Here is a 14,691-nt window from a genome sequence, read left to right as displayed (position 1 = left end):
AACCTAAAAAGTAAATTCTCATTTTTTTGGTCACTTAATAAGCATATTACTTAACAACCCTATAGTTTATTTCTTGGTTATAAATACTAATACAATTCAAACACATAAGCCATTAGACCATAGGTAGAAAATCCTACCTTTTGTGCATCTCCTGTAAAATACGCAATGGCCAAGGTGGGCAGAATCATGAACAGTGCATTGTAATAGAGCAGACCATATTTTCCCAGCTCCTAGGATAGTAAATGATTAGGTGTTTCACTTGGTTCTAGCAGACAGATATACACAACCCTATGCAAAGTACCATCCCATTACACACACACACACACACAAAAAAAACCTCTCCCACAATATACACAGCAAATTAGTCGTCAGAAGTTTCAAACATAAAGAAATAAACTAAGCTTTCAAAAGAAAAAAAAGGAAACCTATAAATTTTTAAATTTATTTCAAATAAATTCCTTGAATGCTTAAGATCAGAGAAATAAAAGTGACATCAACCAGTTGCCTCAAAATAGTAACTAGGGAAGAGGTTATATTTAACACATATACACATCTCTATAAACACATCAGTGAAGCCCTTTCCTTTCCAGAATTTAATCAAAAGTCATCAAGTTAGTCTTGGGCTTTTTAGAACCATAACAGAGTGAGTGCCATTTAAGAGATGGATGGACAGATCCAGACACACAGACTCACACCTAGACCAACACAGATAGACATAACTTCCCAGTGAAGTATTTCTGAACATGTATATGTGAAGTACATTGAAAAGTAAGATTACTATATCTACAACTCCCAAAATATACTATGTCTAGTTGTAACCATGCGTTCTATGGTTCTTTCCGGAGAAGGCAAAGCCCCTCGCTAAGATGATACAAATTCAATACGAATATTACTATCAAGTAGGTAGGGCATTTGCATTTATAATCTGAACTTCAAAAAAGGACCTGAAGTAGTTTTCAGAAATACTGTACATATAATACAGCAGACTCAAAATTAAGCAAAGTCATTTGACTTAAGAGAAAACGTGGGTAGGAAAATAGATAAAGCCATGTCAGTTACAAGATTTAGTTAAGAGATAAAAATACACCAGCTATTCAGGAAAAACTATGGTGACATCTATGATAAATACCTCATATGGGTCCTCAGATAGGATACATTATGAGAGAAAGGACAACTCCTTCAAAAACAAACCTATGACCTGTAAAACTGAGTTCCACATAGCTTCTTCTTAAAATAATGCAATCTTATACAGTAATGTATTAAAGCAATGTGGCTCAAATACTCAGTTTTCTGATGACCTGGCTTGATCAAAAAACAAAATTTAGTGTGTCCATGTCAAAGTATATAGCAGACAAACTAACAAAAACTATCTTTAAAGCCTTTGTGTGCATGCTACAGGTTGAGAGAAAAGAGCTGGGTATATAAAGTTCATGTGTATGAGATCTAGGCCAGGGAATTCAATGCTACTCCTGACAGAGACAGATCGTAATGCTCCCTAAAGTTTCCCATAATTTGTAGCAGTTTAGGGAGTGAAGTCCCCAAATATGTGAAGTGCTTTTTCTGCAGCCCCTTCACACACTCACTTCTCCTCAAATCTGTCCCAGGGCTTCCAGATATTTCTGTCTTATCCAGGTCCTCACCACGTCCTCTAGCATATAGCCATGAACATTTATGATATGTTTCTTTCCCATGCCCCCCTAAGTATTTTTCTTTATTCCCCACTTTTTCCCTGATGAATTGACATTATCATTCCCAACATCAGTAAACATCTCTTAAGGAAGCTTAAGATTGCTCCCTACCTTGGAATCTAATTTTTGTTTCACGTATGCACCATTTGCTGCTGTCAGGACATCGTTTATCAGAATAAAAACATATCCTTCCAGATCAAATGCCAAGTCAGAGCTGCAAAACATAAGCAACGCTTTAGTAACAAATTACATTTAAAGAACATGCATTTAATTTTAAGTAGGTCTGAACTACAGTATTTGCAAGAGCATATTCTTGTCTAGGTAACTGAACATTGCGCATTTTGTCAACTATTAGTATTTCTTCATTCCGGGTTATAAATTGCAATTTTATACTCAATAATGAGAATATTCAGAAATGAGAAGCACTACACTTAAACAAAATCAATAGCAATAAACAATCATGTCAGTTAATAGCACACTGCTCTGAACTCACAGTCAGGCAACAAGAAGAAGGCAACAAATTCACAAAAGCAGGCAACAAATTCACAAAAAGCAGGCAACAAATTCACATAAGCAAGCAGAAGGCATCAGAGCTCAATTTCCCAGGTAAGGAAATCAACAGGATGAGTTGTTAACAAGTCATTTTCCAAAGATTCACACGACATTTAGGACTATCTTGCACAGGTGGTTGGGCCATTAGGTGGAATGTCTGAAGTGTGGATCACGGTTAGTTCTGAGATCCAGCTACAACAGTAGCCAAGCGCACAGCAGCAACCCAGATACTTAAATAATTGCTTACTGCGCCTATAAGGTATAACTAGTGGGATTACAGAAACTGACATTTCCCAGTATTTAGTAGAGATAACAATTTATTAAATTGAATATAATAAATGAAAATGTAAGAAAAATATGGCTTCATCATACTTTAGCACCATAGCTAAATAGTAGTCCCACATTCTGTGATTTTGCAAAGATACTACGTATTTGTATCTAAACTACTACTACATGGAACGAGGCTTTGAGGAACTCTAGGCCACTGCAATTTTAGGTGGAACTAGCCTAATGCACACCCTTTCTTCCAAGCAGCCTGACAACCCCCGAACTCCAGACTTCCTCCCTCCCAATCTCTTTCCCAAAGTACAGGTTCTAATTAGGTAAGGCTGGGTCAGACAGCAGTCTTCCTTAGAAACTTTCTGCAGGCCAGAGTTAGCCCTGAGAAACCTGTTGTTTGGTTCAACTGTGGAGCCCATCAGCTTCAAGGAAATGCTTCAAGACCAGCAGGGCACCTCAAAAAGAAAGGTAGGATGCTCACATAGAATTTTTGTCCTAGGAGGCAATAATGCCTAGAGGGAAAAGCAGTCAGCTATATAATGAAATTCTACTAACCAATTACTCTAATTCCCTCCTTTTTTGAAGAATGAAATTTACTTGGAGATTTAGGGTGGAATAGAAATTTGACTTATATTCCCTCCCCGCCCCCACCCCTATCTATACCACGAGAATATAATGAAGATAAATGAGTCAATCCAAGAGGCACACTGGACTTCCCAAATGGAAAATACATGTCAGGCAGAATTTGTGGCACTAGCAAACCCACATATACATGCTCTGGGCTGAGTGATACATTGTAGAAGGCTTCTAGCCATCATTTTAATTTTCTGAGTCTTAGGGTATATATTTTCTTCATCCACTTGAAAACTAAAGCTTAAGAACAATGGAAAAAGCTTTAATATTTAATAGACTATCTAAGTTATGGCATTTGTGATATATCTTAAGTGAGCCCAAAGAAAGCAATTCTATTATTTATTATTCTGCAAGGCAAATAATTCATGATCATTTGCCTTTTCTGATACACTATTTTCTTTTGCAGTACGCAAAGTAAAAGAATGTCACATGGTTTATAAAAGCACTTAGGCTCTGGAATCAGGCACAGATTCAAATTCTAGAGCCAGCTCTGCTGTTTACTAGCTGTGTGACCTTCAAGATGTTATTGAACTTAGGTTTTAGTTTCCTCAACTATAAAATAGGAAAATTATATTCATACCTTTCTGAGTTGTGAATACATAACTAATAATGTGTAAAATGTCAAACATATTGTGTGGCACATAGTCTGTGCTCAGTAAGTAGAAGATAGCATAGTAAATTCTAAATTACGTGAATTTAACTTTTTAGAATTCCAAGAATTAGATTTTGCCAGTCTTGATCTTAACACACTCAAAAAGATTTAACTTTTTGAAGTTTTTTGAATGCTTTTCAACGACATGATTCTTATTCAGCCTATAAAAAAAAATTCTCTCTATTGGTTAGTGATCATTCTTTATCAACAATTATTGATAATTTCTAATGTCTTCATAGGTTTATACAGGCCCACATCTTACCTGGCAGCTACAAAGGCTCCAATAATCATTGCAAATACAGTCATCTTAATACCCCAAGAAAAAGTCTTCCTACAAAAAAAAAAAAAAAATGTTTAAAACATACATGTGGTTTTATTCACACTCATTTTATAACACAGGCCAAAAAAAAAAAAAAATGATGTTTTCTTTGGAAAAAAGCTATAAACAACCATATTTTAAATGTTTCCAAGGAACTGGATATTTAAAAGAACCCCACTGAGGAAGCAAAAACTTATTTTTTATATAAATAAGTATACTCATTTTTTTCCTTATTCTTATCATTTGTTACTATTATTGAGTTTGAACTTTAACAAATCAGAATCTCTTTAGATCGAAAAGGGTCACACACATTTGCAGTAAAAGTAGCCAAGACAAGAACACTATTTAAAACCTATACTGATGGTTCTGACATGGCTTTTCACCCAGTGGCAGCCATAGGTACAGAAATTCTTGAAAGAAGATCTCATGTTCAAACAGGTTTCTAATTCTAATTCATAACTTTCCCAACTACTTCTCCCATGAATTATCAATTTCTACAGCGAAGGGAGAAAGTTGCTTAAACTTTCCAAAAAATTTTAACATTATTATTAAACTATTATGATGGGTGCCTTTCCTAGCTGATTCAAGTTAAAGAGTAGATATATTAGAAATTTAGCTCACTTGAGTAGAACTCCTTCAGCAAACATTGTAAACAGGATGGAGAACCTTCTCAGAACTGTAAACATTGGCAAGCTGCAAATAAAAACAACAACAAACAAAAAACAAACTAAGATAATTAGGTAAAATAAAGTTTAACGATTTATTTTTTAACTGCTTTAAAAGATTCTCCAAATTAGTATTTTAAAATAATGCTAATCTTTTCCTTCCATTACGGAAATCCCATACTGGTTAATCTGTGGTTAAATTAAACACTTGTTTCAGAAATAATTCTTATTTGAAAGCCTGACAGGGTTGCTTTTACAAAACTACTAGAAGTGAGAAACACCAAACTAACTACTATAAAATGGTAGAAATCATACATCTATTATCAAAGATTACTAACAGCCACCTTTTATAAAATTTTACACTGCCTATTATGCAAACACCCTGAAGAGTAACATTAGTCTTTAAGAGAAAAAGACCTCTTTCTCCTTTCTTTACTGACCTCCCTTCCCACCCACAATCTTCCAAATAATATCTGTAATCTTACCCCATGAAACATTCCTTCACTGTCCTTTTGTGGAAGTAATTGTGTCTTCCTCTAAATTCCTAGAGCATTTTGCTTGCACTATTCAAACATATAGCCACTTGCAATATAGTTATTTATGAATATATCTCATCTCACTGCAAAGTGCCTTCTATTTAGCTGGGAAACAAAGATAGGGTGTGGATGGATGGATGAATGGATGGATGAAAAAAGAGCAAACTCTATATAAGCAGCACTTTGCAGCATTTCGTTCCAAGTGGATAATGAGGTAGAAAAGGATGCCCCACGCATGATAAATTTAATTCCATGGAACTCTACCCAGAGATATTATCATGGTCATTCTGTCAGGGTTTTTTGGGTCTGAAGAAAGAGGAAATGAAAAACACTCTGTCTCTGATCCTCACTCCATCTTACAATCATCCAGTATGCCAGCAGTTTAGTGTGTGTGGAAGTGGTGAAGCCATAAGTTTCTGTTAAATGGCTTTCTTATGTGTATAACTGTAATATCACATACACCCAATAAATACTACACTCCTTAAGTGGAGAAGCCAAGAAAGAACTGGGAGGTTAGAGGATAACAAGACAGTGTTGTCATGGAAAGAGAGCTACCACTTCTTTCTAAAAGTGAATATGTTATACAGCCATGGGTAAAATATTAATCATATTTCAATCAAAATTCCATCTGATGTTATTTTAACTACCTCATGTTAAAAGAAAAACTGTGAAAGTTCTCATATCTACCCTCTTATTCTGCTTGTGGAATTTGCCAAAAATGTAATATTTATTAATTATATTAAAGAATTTAAATCACAAAAACCTGGCATATATCCTTCACAACTGTAGGTCTGGAAAAATAATGAAAAACTCCTATCAGCATTTTATAACATTTTAAGGCTTCTATCATTAAACTGAGGGATAAAACCCCCAAACATACAAAACTCCCCTTTCTCTTTAAACTTAAAGAGCTTAAACTAAAACCTTTAGTGTAATCATTATTTAGTAACAGAAGCTTTGTGGTCATTTTTTTCCCCCAAAATCAATAATAATCTGTTCAATATTTGACATTCAAGTATAATTTCAATACATTATATCAACCTCACTAGTAAAATAAAGTTATCCATACTTCAGTTTCTTTGTGCTGAACAGTCCCGTGATTTGGTTCCCAAAATATAGTAGAGGTAGTGGAAACGTCTAGAAAATTTAAAAAGGGATAACAAAACTCAATAATAAAGATAGCTAACAAGGTTTTTTCAAACAGAAACAGTTTTGTTTATATGGTCAAATTCTTTCCCCTTAAAACATAAGATTAGTTTTCATACACAATTTTGGCCCCCACAAAGTACCCAAACAACATTATTCTTGGATAAACAACATTACTATGGCAGAAAGAGAGAAGCACGAAGGGGGGAAAAAGAAGTAAAAACATGAATATGATCAAACCATGTGGGACAGACACATCATTTGCTTTAAAATATGATAATGTGCTAGCCCATAGCTTTAATGTCAGCAGAAAAAGGGAAAGCACTTCATCTTCATGTGAAGTCGGACTGCTGCAGACAGAATAAGACAATAAACCCAAAGAATAATGACTTCGGAATACACTGGCTAGATTAGACGGATGTATAAAATGTAAAATGGTTGTACTCCCCAAAACTGTTCATCAATTAAGACAGAACACATGATTTCTTGAGGCTTTTTTCTTTACCTTTATTATACCCACTGCATTGGTTAACATCAAGGCTGTAATTTTAAAAAATGCAAGGCACTGATAATAAAATATACATATATAGTGACTTCTTTTCTGAAAATAAGGTGTTTATTTATTTATTTAACAATACTTTGTTTGTTTGTTTATTTATTACCTTCCGAGGTACATTACTGTCAAGGTCAGGAAACTTGACTACTCTGAGCGCCTTTCCCACCCAGAGAACTGCCACTGTAGCCACCATCTGTAAACAGAGAACACAGATTCACTGTTCTACATAGAAAGACACACACAGAAGTTCTAACGACATAAACCACGCAATGATGAAGATTCCAACTAACCTGGCCAAGTCCAACACAGAGCGAGGAGGGAAATCTACAAAACCGTAAAGAGAAAAGAAAAAGGGGGGGAGGAGGTTAGAAAAACCCAAACGTGGCTCTGTGCATTCAATTTGCCTATCGGCCACCTTAAAATGCATTTTGATACAAAACACCCCAACGTCAGCCCCGTATCCAAAGGAACATCGGCGAGAAGAGTCCCTGCGAGTTGTCAGGGCAACCCTGACAACTGATTTTGTAGCTTCGGGCGGCCGCTTGCCTCGGCTTGTCCAATTGTACAAGTCCGCAGCGTGCAATGTATTTCCGAAGGAAGTGAAACCACGGGGTCTCTCCAACGGTTTCACACCTTGACGGCAGAAATGCTTCTGCCGCGGAATCCCAGTGACAGCATCAGGATCATCTTAAATGGGCTGGAGGCTGCGCACGTCCCCAGAGACTGGCAGCGACCTCGGGGTACCCCGAAGCCCCCGGCCCAGGCTGCGGAGAACAGCGGGCATCCCTCACGCTGCTCCCGGTCTGGCACGCGCCGGGGCCAGCAAGTCACGGAGCAACTTCGCTCCCGCGCTCGGAAGAGCAGGGTTTGCAGGGCGAGCACCGCAGACGGGCGCTCGCCACGCGCGGCCCCGGACGCGCGCCGGGCCGCCCCGAGCTCCGCGCCGCAGCCGGACCCCCACCGCCCGGGCCGCCCGCACGTCAGCCTCCCGCCCGCGCCAGCGCCCGCCCAACTTTGTTCAGCGTTAACTTGGGCAGCCCAGGTCCGGGAGCAGGCGCCCCGCGGCCTCGGCCGCCGCCGCCTCGGCCCTACCTGTAATTGGTGAGCACGCTCTTGTTGACCACCACGATGAGAAAGGAGCTCACGCCGTAAAAGCAGGCAGCCAGCAGCTTCAGGAACACGGTCAGCGTTTCGGCCGACGCCATCCCCAGCTCCTCCTCATGTCTGTGTGTGGAGGATTTCGCGGGGGCTTCTCCTTTAACCCGGGCATGCTGACGTCTATGAACTTCCGCCATGGCTGCGGCGGCGGCCTGGGAGGGGAGCAGCGGGCGGGCCTGGCGGCGGCGCCGAGCAGCGCGGGGACTTGCGGCGCCAGTTCCTGGGGGGCTGGCGGGGCTCGGGCCGGGGGCCTGGGCTCCCCTCGGCTGCGCGCTCGCCACCTCGGCTCCCCGCGAGGCCACCGCCCGTCCCCGCCCAGGGGCAGGAACGCCGGGGTTCACACCCCCGGGGACTTCGCTCGGGCATGGTGCAACGCGGGGTCACAGGGTGGGGGCCTCGCCGGGCTTGGCCTGGGCAGGGCGTGGGGCGGGCCTGGAGGAGGGGCAGCGGCGACCCAGGCTACGGGGCGAGTGGGACCAGAAGCCGCGGGGGAAACCACTCGGGGACGCGGGAGCGCCGGGCGGGGAAGCACAGCCTCCGAGAAACGTCGCCACCTCGCGCCTGCGCGCCAGCCGCGCTGGGTCTCCGCGGACGCGCACCTGGGATGGGGACGCGAGCGGCTGGGAGGCTCCCGGCCGTATTCTCCAGACCACGAGCGCAACTAGGACAGACCCTCCTCCACTCGGTAACTGGTGGCTGGCCGAGGACTTGGTTCGCAGGTTGTGTGCGTCTTGCCTCCCTTTGAAGGTTCTTTTGGTCTCTCTTGCAGAGGGTCAGAGCCCGTCAAAAATACGTATCAGATCTGGATCAAAAGTAAACACTCGACGTTTAATTCTGTATTGCCTCAATTTTTTACATACTCTGAACTCAGAAAACAACGAATGCATTCTTTGCAGATCAAGGGAGCACTTTTTAATAAAAGTGTTGACGTATCCAAAAAAGGAGCAAGATGATAATCAAGCACCTTGTGGACTGCTGAAACAGCAGGGTGTTGGGGGCTGAGTTCCAATTCTAGGTTTCCTAGAAATGCCACCAAACTAGCTGTGTGCTCTTGGGCCCATTAGTTGAGCTCTCTGAGACTGCATCTCTTCATCTCTATGGATATAAAGGTAGCACAGAGCTAGTGTTCAGCAAGTGGTAGCCATTGTTGGGTAACAGAAACAAATCGTGATCAACTTAAGCAAAGAAATGACATCTAATTTTAATGTCAAGGAAGAAACACAATGTTGAATTATTTCCCTATATTATCTACATTTTTTAAATGTATTTTAAAATTGTGGTAAATATAACAAAATTTACCAATTTAGCCTGTTTCTTTTATTATGGTAAAATACGCATAATAAAATGTATTGTTTTAACACTTTTTGAGTGTACAATTCAGTGATACTAAGTTCATTGACATTGTGTGAAACTCTCAGCACTACCCATCTCCAGAACTTTTTCATCATCTCAAACTGAAATTGTGTAACCACTAAAGAATAACCGCCCTCCCCATCCTCTAGTAACATCTATTCTACTTTCTGTCTCTATGAATATGACTATCCTAGGTACCTCATATAAGTGGAATCGTACAGTATTTTTCATTTTGTGTGTGACATTTCATTCAGCACGCTTTCAAGTTCATCCGCACGTAGCATGTGTCAGAATGTGCTTCATTTTCAAGGCTAGATAATATTCCATTGTACGTATATGTTTTGATCTATATCTTTCTACTTATGCTGGGAAAACCTGTGTTCTTCGAATGCTCCTTAGGAATAACCGGCACACAAGATGAAGTTCTTACTATGGCCCACAGGGCTTGGGTAATGTGGCTCCTGCCCACATCTCCGGAGACATGCCTCACCTTTCTTTCCATAAGCCGCAGCTAAGTCAGACTACACCCAGTCCCGGGAAGAATAATGTGGGTTCCAGTGTCTTTACTTGGGTGTCTTTACTTCCATTATGCCCTCCATCGATGCTTTTTCTATCTTCCCTGTCCCCTGTCTCCTGAAGAACTCTTTTCCTTCAATATTTAAGCAAAACATTACCTTCTCTCTGGGTGCCTTCCTTCTATTGTTCTCTTACAGTTTTATCCCCTCCACTACACTGAAGCTGCTCATCCCTATGTTACAAACGACCTCCACGGAAATACACCTCGAAGACAGTCTCAGTCCTTCTGTTGCTTGGCCACTCTACAGCATTTACACTGCTGAGCCTCTACCTTCCTTTAGCTACACTCTCTTCCCTTAACTCCTGGGGCTCCACACTCTGTAGAACCTCTCCTGGTTCTCTGGGTGCCCCTTCTCATTCTGCTTTGCTGGTTCCTCCTTATTCTATATTAGCTCCATCAACAGAAATGGATTCAACTTTTATGAAACCTGAAGCTTTTGTGAGCCCTCTTTTTAAAAAATGCAAAATTAAGACTGTAAAATGAGGTATGAAAATGGGTATCTATTTAATATAGGCAAAGAAATCAGAACGAACATTTTACATATGACAAATATAACATTTTAATATTTTTGTTAATATTTTTATTAAGTGCCTGTCACCTTTCTATATTTTTCCCTATATTTTGGCTGCATATTTCTTTGACTGCTTCTACTTATGATAACAATTTTGTAATATATTTTTAATAGTGATAATAGAAAACTAAGTCAGTCTTTCTTCTAGCACAGTTTGACCAATTTGTTTATACTACTGATAAATGGAATTTATAAAACATGCATCCACATACCCAGACAAACTTACTGTAGTACTGCTACAAATGTGCTCTACAAACACAGAACGAAATTCTAAATTCTATTTTGCATGATTCCCATCAAAACAGAAAAAAAATTGTGTAGTACATTTATAACACTAGACACTACGTTATTGAGTATTTGCCAATAAGGGAGATGTTCTGTTTTGATTAAGTATTGATGAGACCCAAATTCTCTGTAAATAATTATGTTTGATGATTGGAGGAAGGTATTATGTATAGCTTCAGACTGTATGTTTCAGATCTTGTTTCTCTTTATCTAGCCACAAACTTTTGAAACCAGCCACTGTAGGACACATTTTATTTCATAATATGTCCTCTGGACCTGTAGCTTTGTGTCACATGGTAAAGTAGACAGTGGGAGTATTCTTGGAAGCCATTCCTACATTAAAACAACTACATAACTTTTTACAGAAGTGACTGTATACCATCTATATACAGCCTACTAAACTCAGACCAGATATATTCCTAACTTAATTCTTGGGAGTTCCAAAATACCTTCTGCCACTCAAATGTCATCTGATATGAGGGGAAGGATGGTGGTGGAAAAATTGGAGTGGAAAGAGACTGTATTCTTAGCCAATTGCAGCTAAAACATCTCACATCTGCAAATTTTATAAAATGTATTTCATATATATATACCAGGTGAACATTTTTCTAAGGCCCCTCTTGGGGCCCCTCTTGGGGCCTTAGAAAAAGTTTTTACACAAGTGTCATGAAGCTTAAGTTTCATTAGCTTCATGGTCCATGTCCATAAGAGCAGAGGACTTTTTGTTGTTGCTGTTCACAGCTATATTCTTGGTACCTAGAACACTGCCTGATATAAAGTAGGCCTATAATACACATATATTAAAAGATAGGAAGGAAGGGAGAGAGAGAGAGGGAGAGAGAGAGAGAGGTGGAGTTGCTCTTTACATAATTTGGATTACAGAAGTATAATATGTCTTCTCCATACTTGGCAGAAAATAACTTTTTAGAGTTATTTCCAAGGAAAGACAATGCATTGGGCCAAATGAGGTTGTCTAGAATTCTAAACCGCTCCATATATTAAGATAACATGTCAATATAAGGAGGTCATGGGCCTATTTGGACTCGGAGGTAGACAGAACTATGAGATGGCCCAGGAGAGGGAGGTCCTGGGTGGAAACTTGGGTAGAGTTATAAGAAGAAACTAAAGATGGAGGGTTTACATCGATATATACATCCAAGCAGGCATCGCTAAGAAATGTCAGGGTACCACAGGCTTCTCCTGAAGACTCTGGAAAGGCCAATATTGTTGATAAATTAACATAGCTGTGTGTCTATGTTGTCTCATCAATTCTACTTAGGGTTGATAGTCAGGAGCAACACATAAGTATGACAACTCTGTAGTTAGAATATAGGAATATTTCTATAAATTCTGGTAAATAGTAACATCCCTTGGTCCTCTAAGACTTGATTTATTGCCGTGGTCACCCTCTCCCCTCCTCTGGAATCCCCTAGACCTCCCCACAAATGAGCAACCAAAGGAGTAAGTCTAGGAATGATATCCTGCTTCTGTTATAAATTTGATCAGCTAATGCCTATATGTGCTCATTATTAAATCTTTTGCATATAATCCCTGCTTCTACTAAGCAGTCAACATAGCTACAGGAGAGAAATCATGAACTGGGAGGAGGCCTAGTCTCACCCTCCTGGTACCTACGGGTTAACCTAAGAATAGAGCAATACAACTTGATTGCTTAGATTGATTGTTCTCCCTAGAGCTGAGTTTTCCAAGCGTGGACCATTGGACAGGTAATCAGCTTCCCCATCAAATTACATGAGGGCATGAGCTAAGTCTGTTCTAGCCACTCTTACATTACCAGCAGCTAACACAGTGATGGCACATAGTATTCAACCAACATTTTTTGATCAAAAGTTCAACAGTAAAGAAGAAGTAGAACTTTAAAGGTTTAGACCTGGAAAGATCATCTAAAATCTTGAGAGAAAAAAATCATTAAAAATTTTCTTTGATATGCAGCTGTGAATCTGAGGTTAGACAGGTTGAAAGTCTTGCCCAATCAACCATATCTTTTAATAGAACTGGTTGCAGAACCCTAGCCTCTTGTATTCCCATCCAATGTCCTTTTCACTCTACTGAGCTCCCTCTGTTAGATCCAAGGAGACAAGTTAACCCCACTTTGCATTTCTCACAGCATGGAGAAATCAGAGAGGATCAGTACTGCCACCCACATGGGAACTGGAAACTTTAAGTAAACTCCAGGATTACATGAGGAAGTCATCTCATATTACATCTACAATTGGTTTTGCTTTCCTTCTATTCTTGGAACTGGTAGGCAGGGTAAAGTCATGAGTTTAAGCAGCGTGGGAGAGTTTGGAATGGCCACCATGGAATATGCAAAAGGAAATCAACAGGACATAAATAAGAAGATTACTGAGAGCTGAGAGAATGAGAATTACTGCATGAACCTAGTCAGCATGGTTCAATTTTCTCAGCGATATTGACAACCCAAAATGTCAATAGTGCTGAGTTTGAGAAATCCTGCCCTACAAACATTTTAAGTGTTTAATGGCCACATGTGACTAGCAGTTACTGTATTGAACAATACAAATATAGAAGATTTCCATCATTGTAGAACATTTTACTTGACAGCTCTGGCCTAGATTTTCAAGATCCTTTTAAACTCTGAGGTCCTAAGCAAATCAATGAAAGAAAAGAGTAAGATAGTAAGGATGCTGGGGAAAAAAAGATAAAAGAATAAAATATAATTGTCTTTAGAGGCATTAATTATCAATTGTCCCTCAGATCCTGTAGTTCATATCTGAAACAGAGCCCAATAATGAGTTTCTGGTTCACACAGACGTCTATACTTCTATTTGGATCAAATTAACTACTAAAATAAATTAGGCATGTTGACAAACTAAATGCCACTTTGGCATTGTGACTACTTATCTGACCTGCTCATTGTCTCTTTCTTATTATCCCACTGCTATAGCTATGAATGCAGTGTCCTACCTCTTTTCTGGGCAGAGAACATATACGTTGAAGGTTTTCTTTAGAGTGAAATAGGCAGTAAATAGGATTTACATTTAATAATATCCCCTTAACTTTGATAATGACTGGTTTTGATTCTGTTTAGGAACTGAAATAAAATACCGTTCCGCTCAGACCACACCTGTGTGTAATCCTGGGCACCTGACTCCTAGAAATAAATGAAACGTCTCTGATTTCTTGAAATAACTGAATGGCTTCCAAGCAGAGGAGAAATGTTTTTAACAATTATCTAATAGTATTTAGAAATAAGAAAGGTGATTTTTTTACGTAATGTCCTTTCAGTAGAATGCTGGGAATTGACAGACGCATTAATTAATTCTATAAGGGCATGCACTTTTGCTTGGCTTTCTATTTAGAAGAGGTTAACTTGTAGAAAACCAATAGTAATGCAAATTCAAATAAATTTTATCTGTAGAGATATATTTCCCTCTGGTAGACAAGACAACCCTATAGTTTTAAATTTATTGCCTTATAAGATATTAACCAGCTTTGCATTGATTAGCATATTCACTTAACACTCTTTTGATCTACTTGACTTACATAAATCTGTCTTCATCTTTTTTTTGAATTTTTTAACATCTTACTCTTTACTCATTAATTCATAGATTGAATAAAAACTTTGACATGTTTGCTTTATATTTCTATGAGAGTCATGCTTTTTAACTTTTTGAAAATTATACTTAGAAGAAGCCTAATTTAGTTAGGTGATGCTCTTGGATCAAGTGCAGGAGAT

At 39.3% G+C, this 14,691-nt stretch overlaps 1 protein-coding gene across 2 annotated transcripts in view; it reads right to left on the bottom strand.

The window, feature by feature from the left end:
* Positions 1-8,556, bottom strand: part of SLC35D1 (solute carrier family 35 member D1) — a 43,095-nt gene extending 34,539 nt beyond the window's left edge. For both annotated transcript variants that reach the window (XM_081057474.1, XM_081057475.1), the window contains exons 1-8: positions 8,119-8,556; positions 7,317-7,350; positions 7,133-7,219; positions 6,394-6,461; positions 4,745-4,816; positions 4,067-4,135; positions 1,800-1,902; positions 138-230 (exon numbers count right to left, since the gene is read on the bottom strand). In XM_081057474.1, the coding sequence (XP_080913600.1) occupies positions 138-230; positions 1,800-1,902; positions 4,067-4,135; positions 4,745-4,816; positions 6,394-6,461; positions 7,133-7,219; positions 7,317-7,350; positions 8,119-8,321 (729 nt within the window). In that variant the 5' untranslated portion in view covers positions 8,322-8,556. The remainder of the gene's footprint in view (positions 1-137; positions 231-1,799; positions 1,903-4,066; positions 4,136-4,744; positions 4,817-6,393; positions 6,462-7,132; positions 7,220-7,316; positions 7,351-8,118) is intronic.
* Positions 8,557-14,691: the final 6,135 nt, after the last annotated feature.

The sequence above is a fragment of the Rhinolophus hipposideros genome (assembly GCF_964194185.1).
Source record: "Rhinolophus hipposideros genome assembly, chromosome: 8".
Taxonomy (NCBI): Eukaryota; Metazoa; Chordata; class Mammalia; order Chiroptera; family Rhinolophidae; genus Rhinolophus; species Rhinolophus hipposideros.
This window is presented reverse-complemented; position numbering and strand designations above follow the sequence as displayed.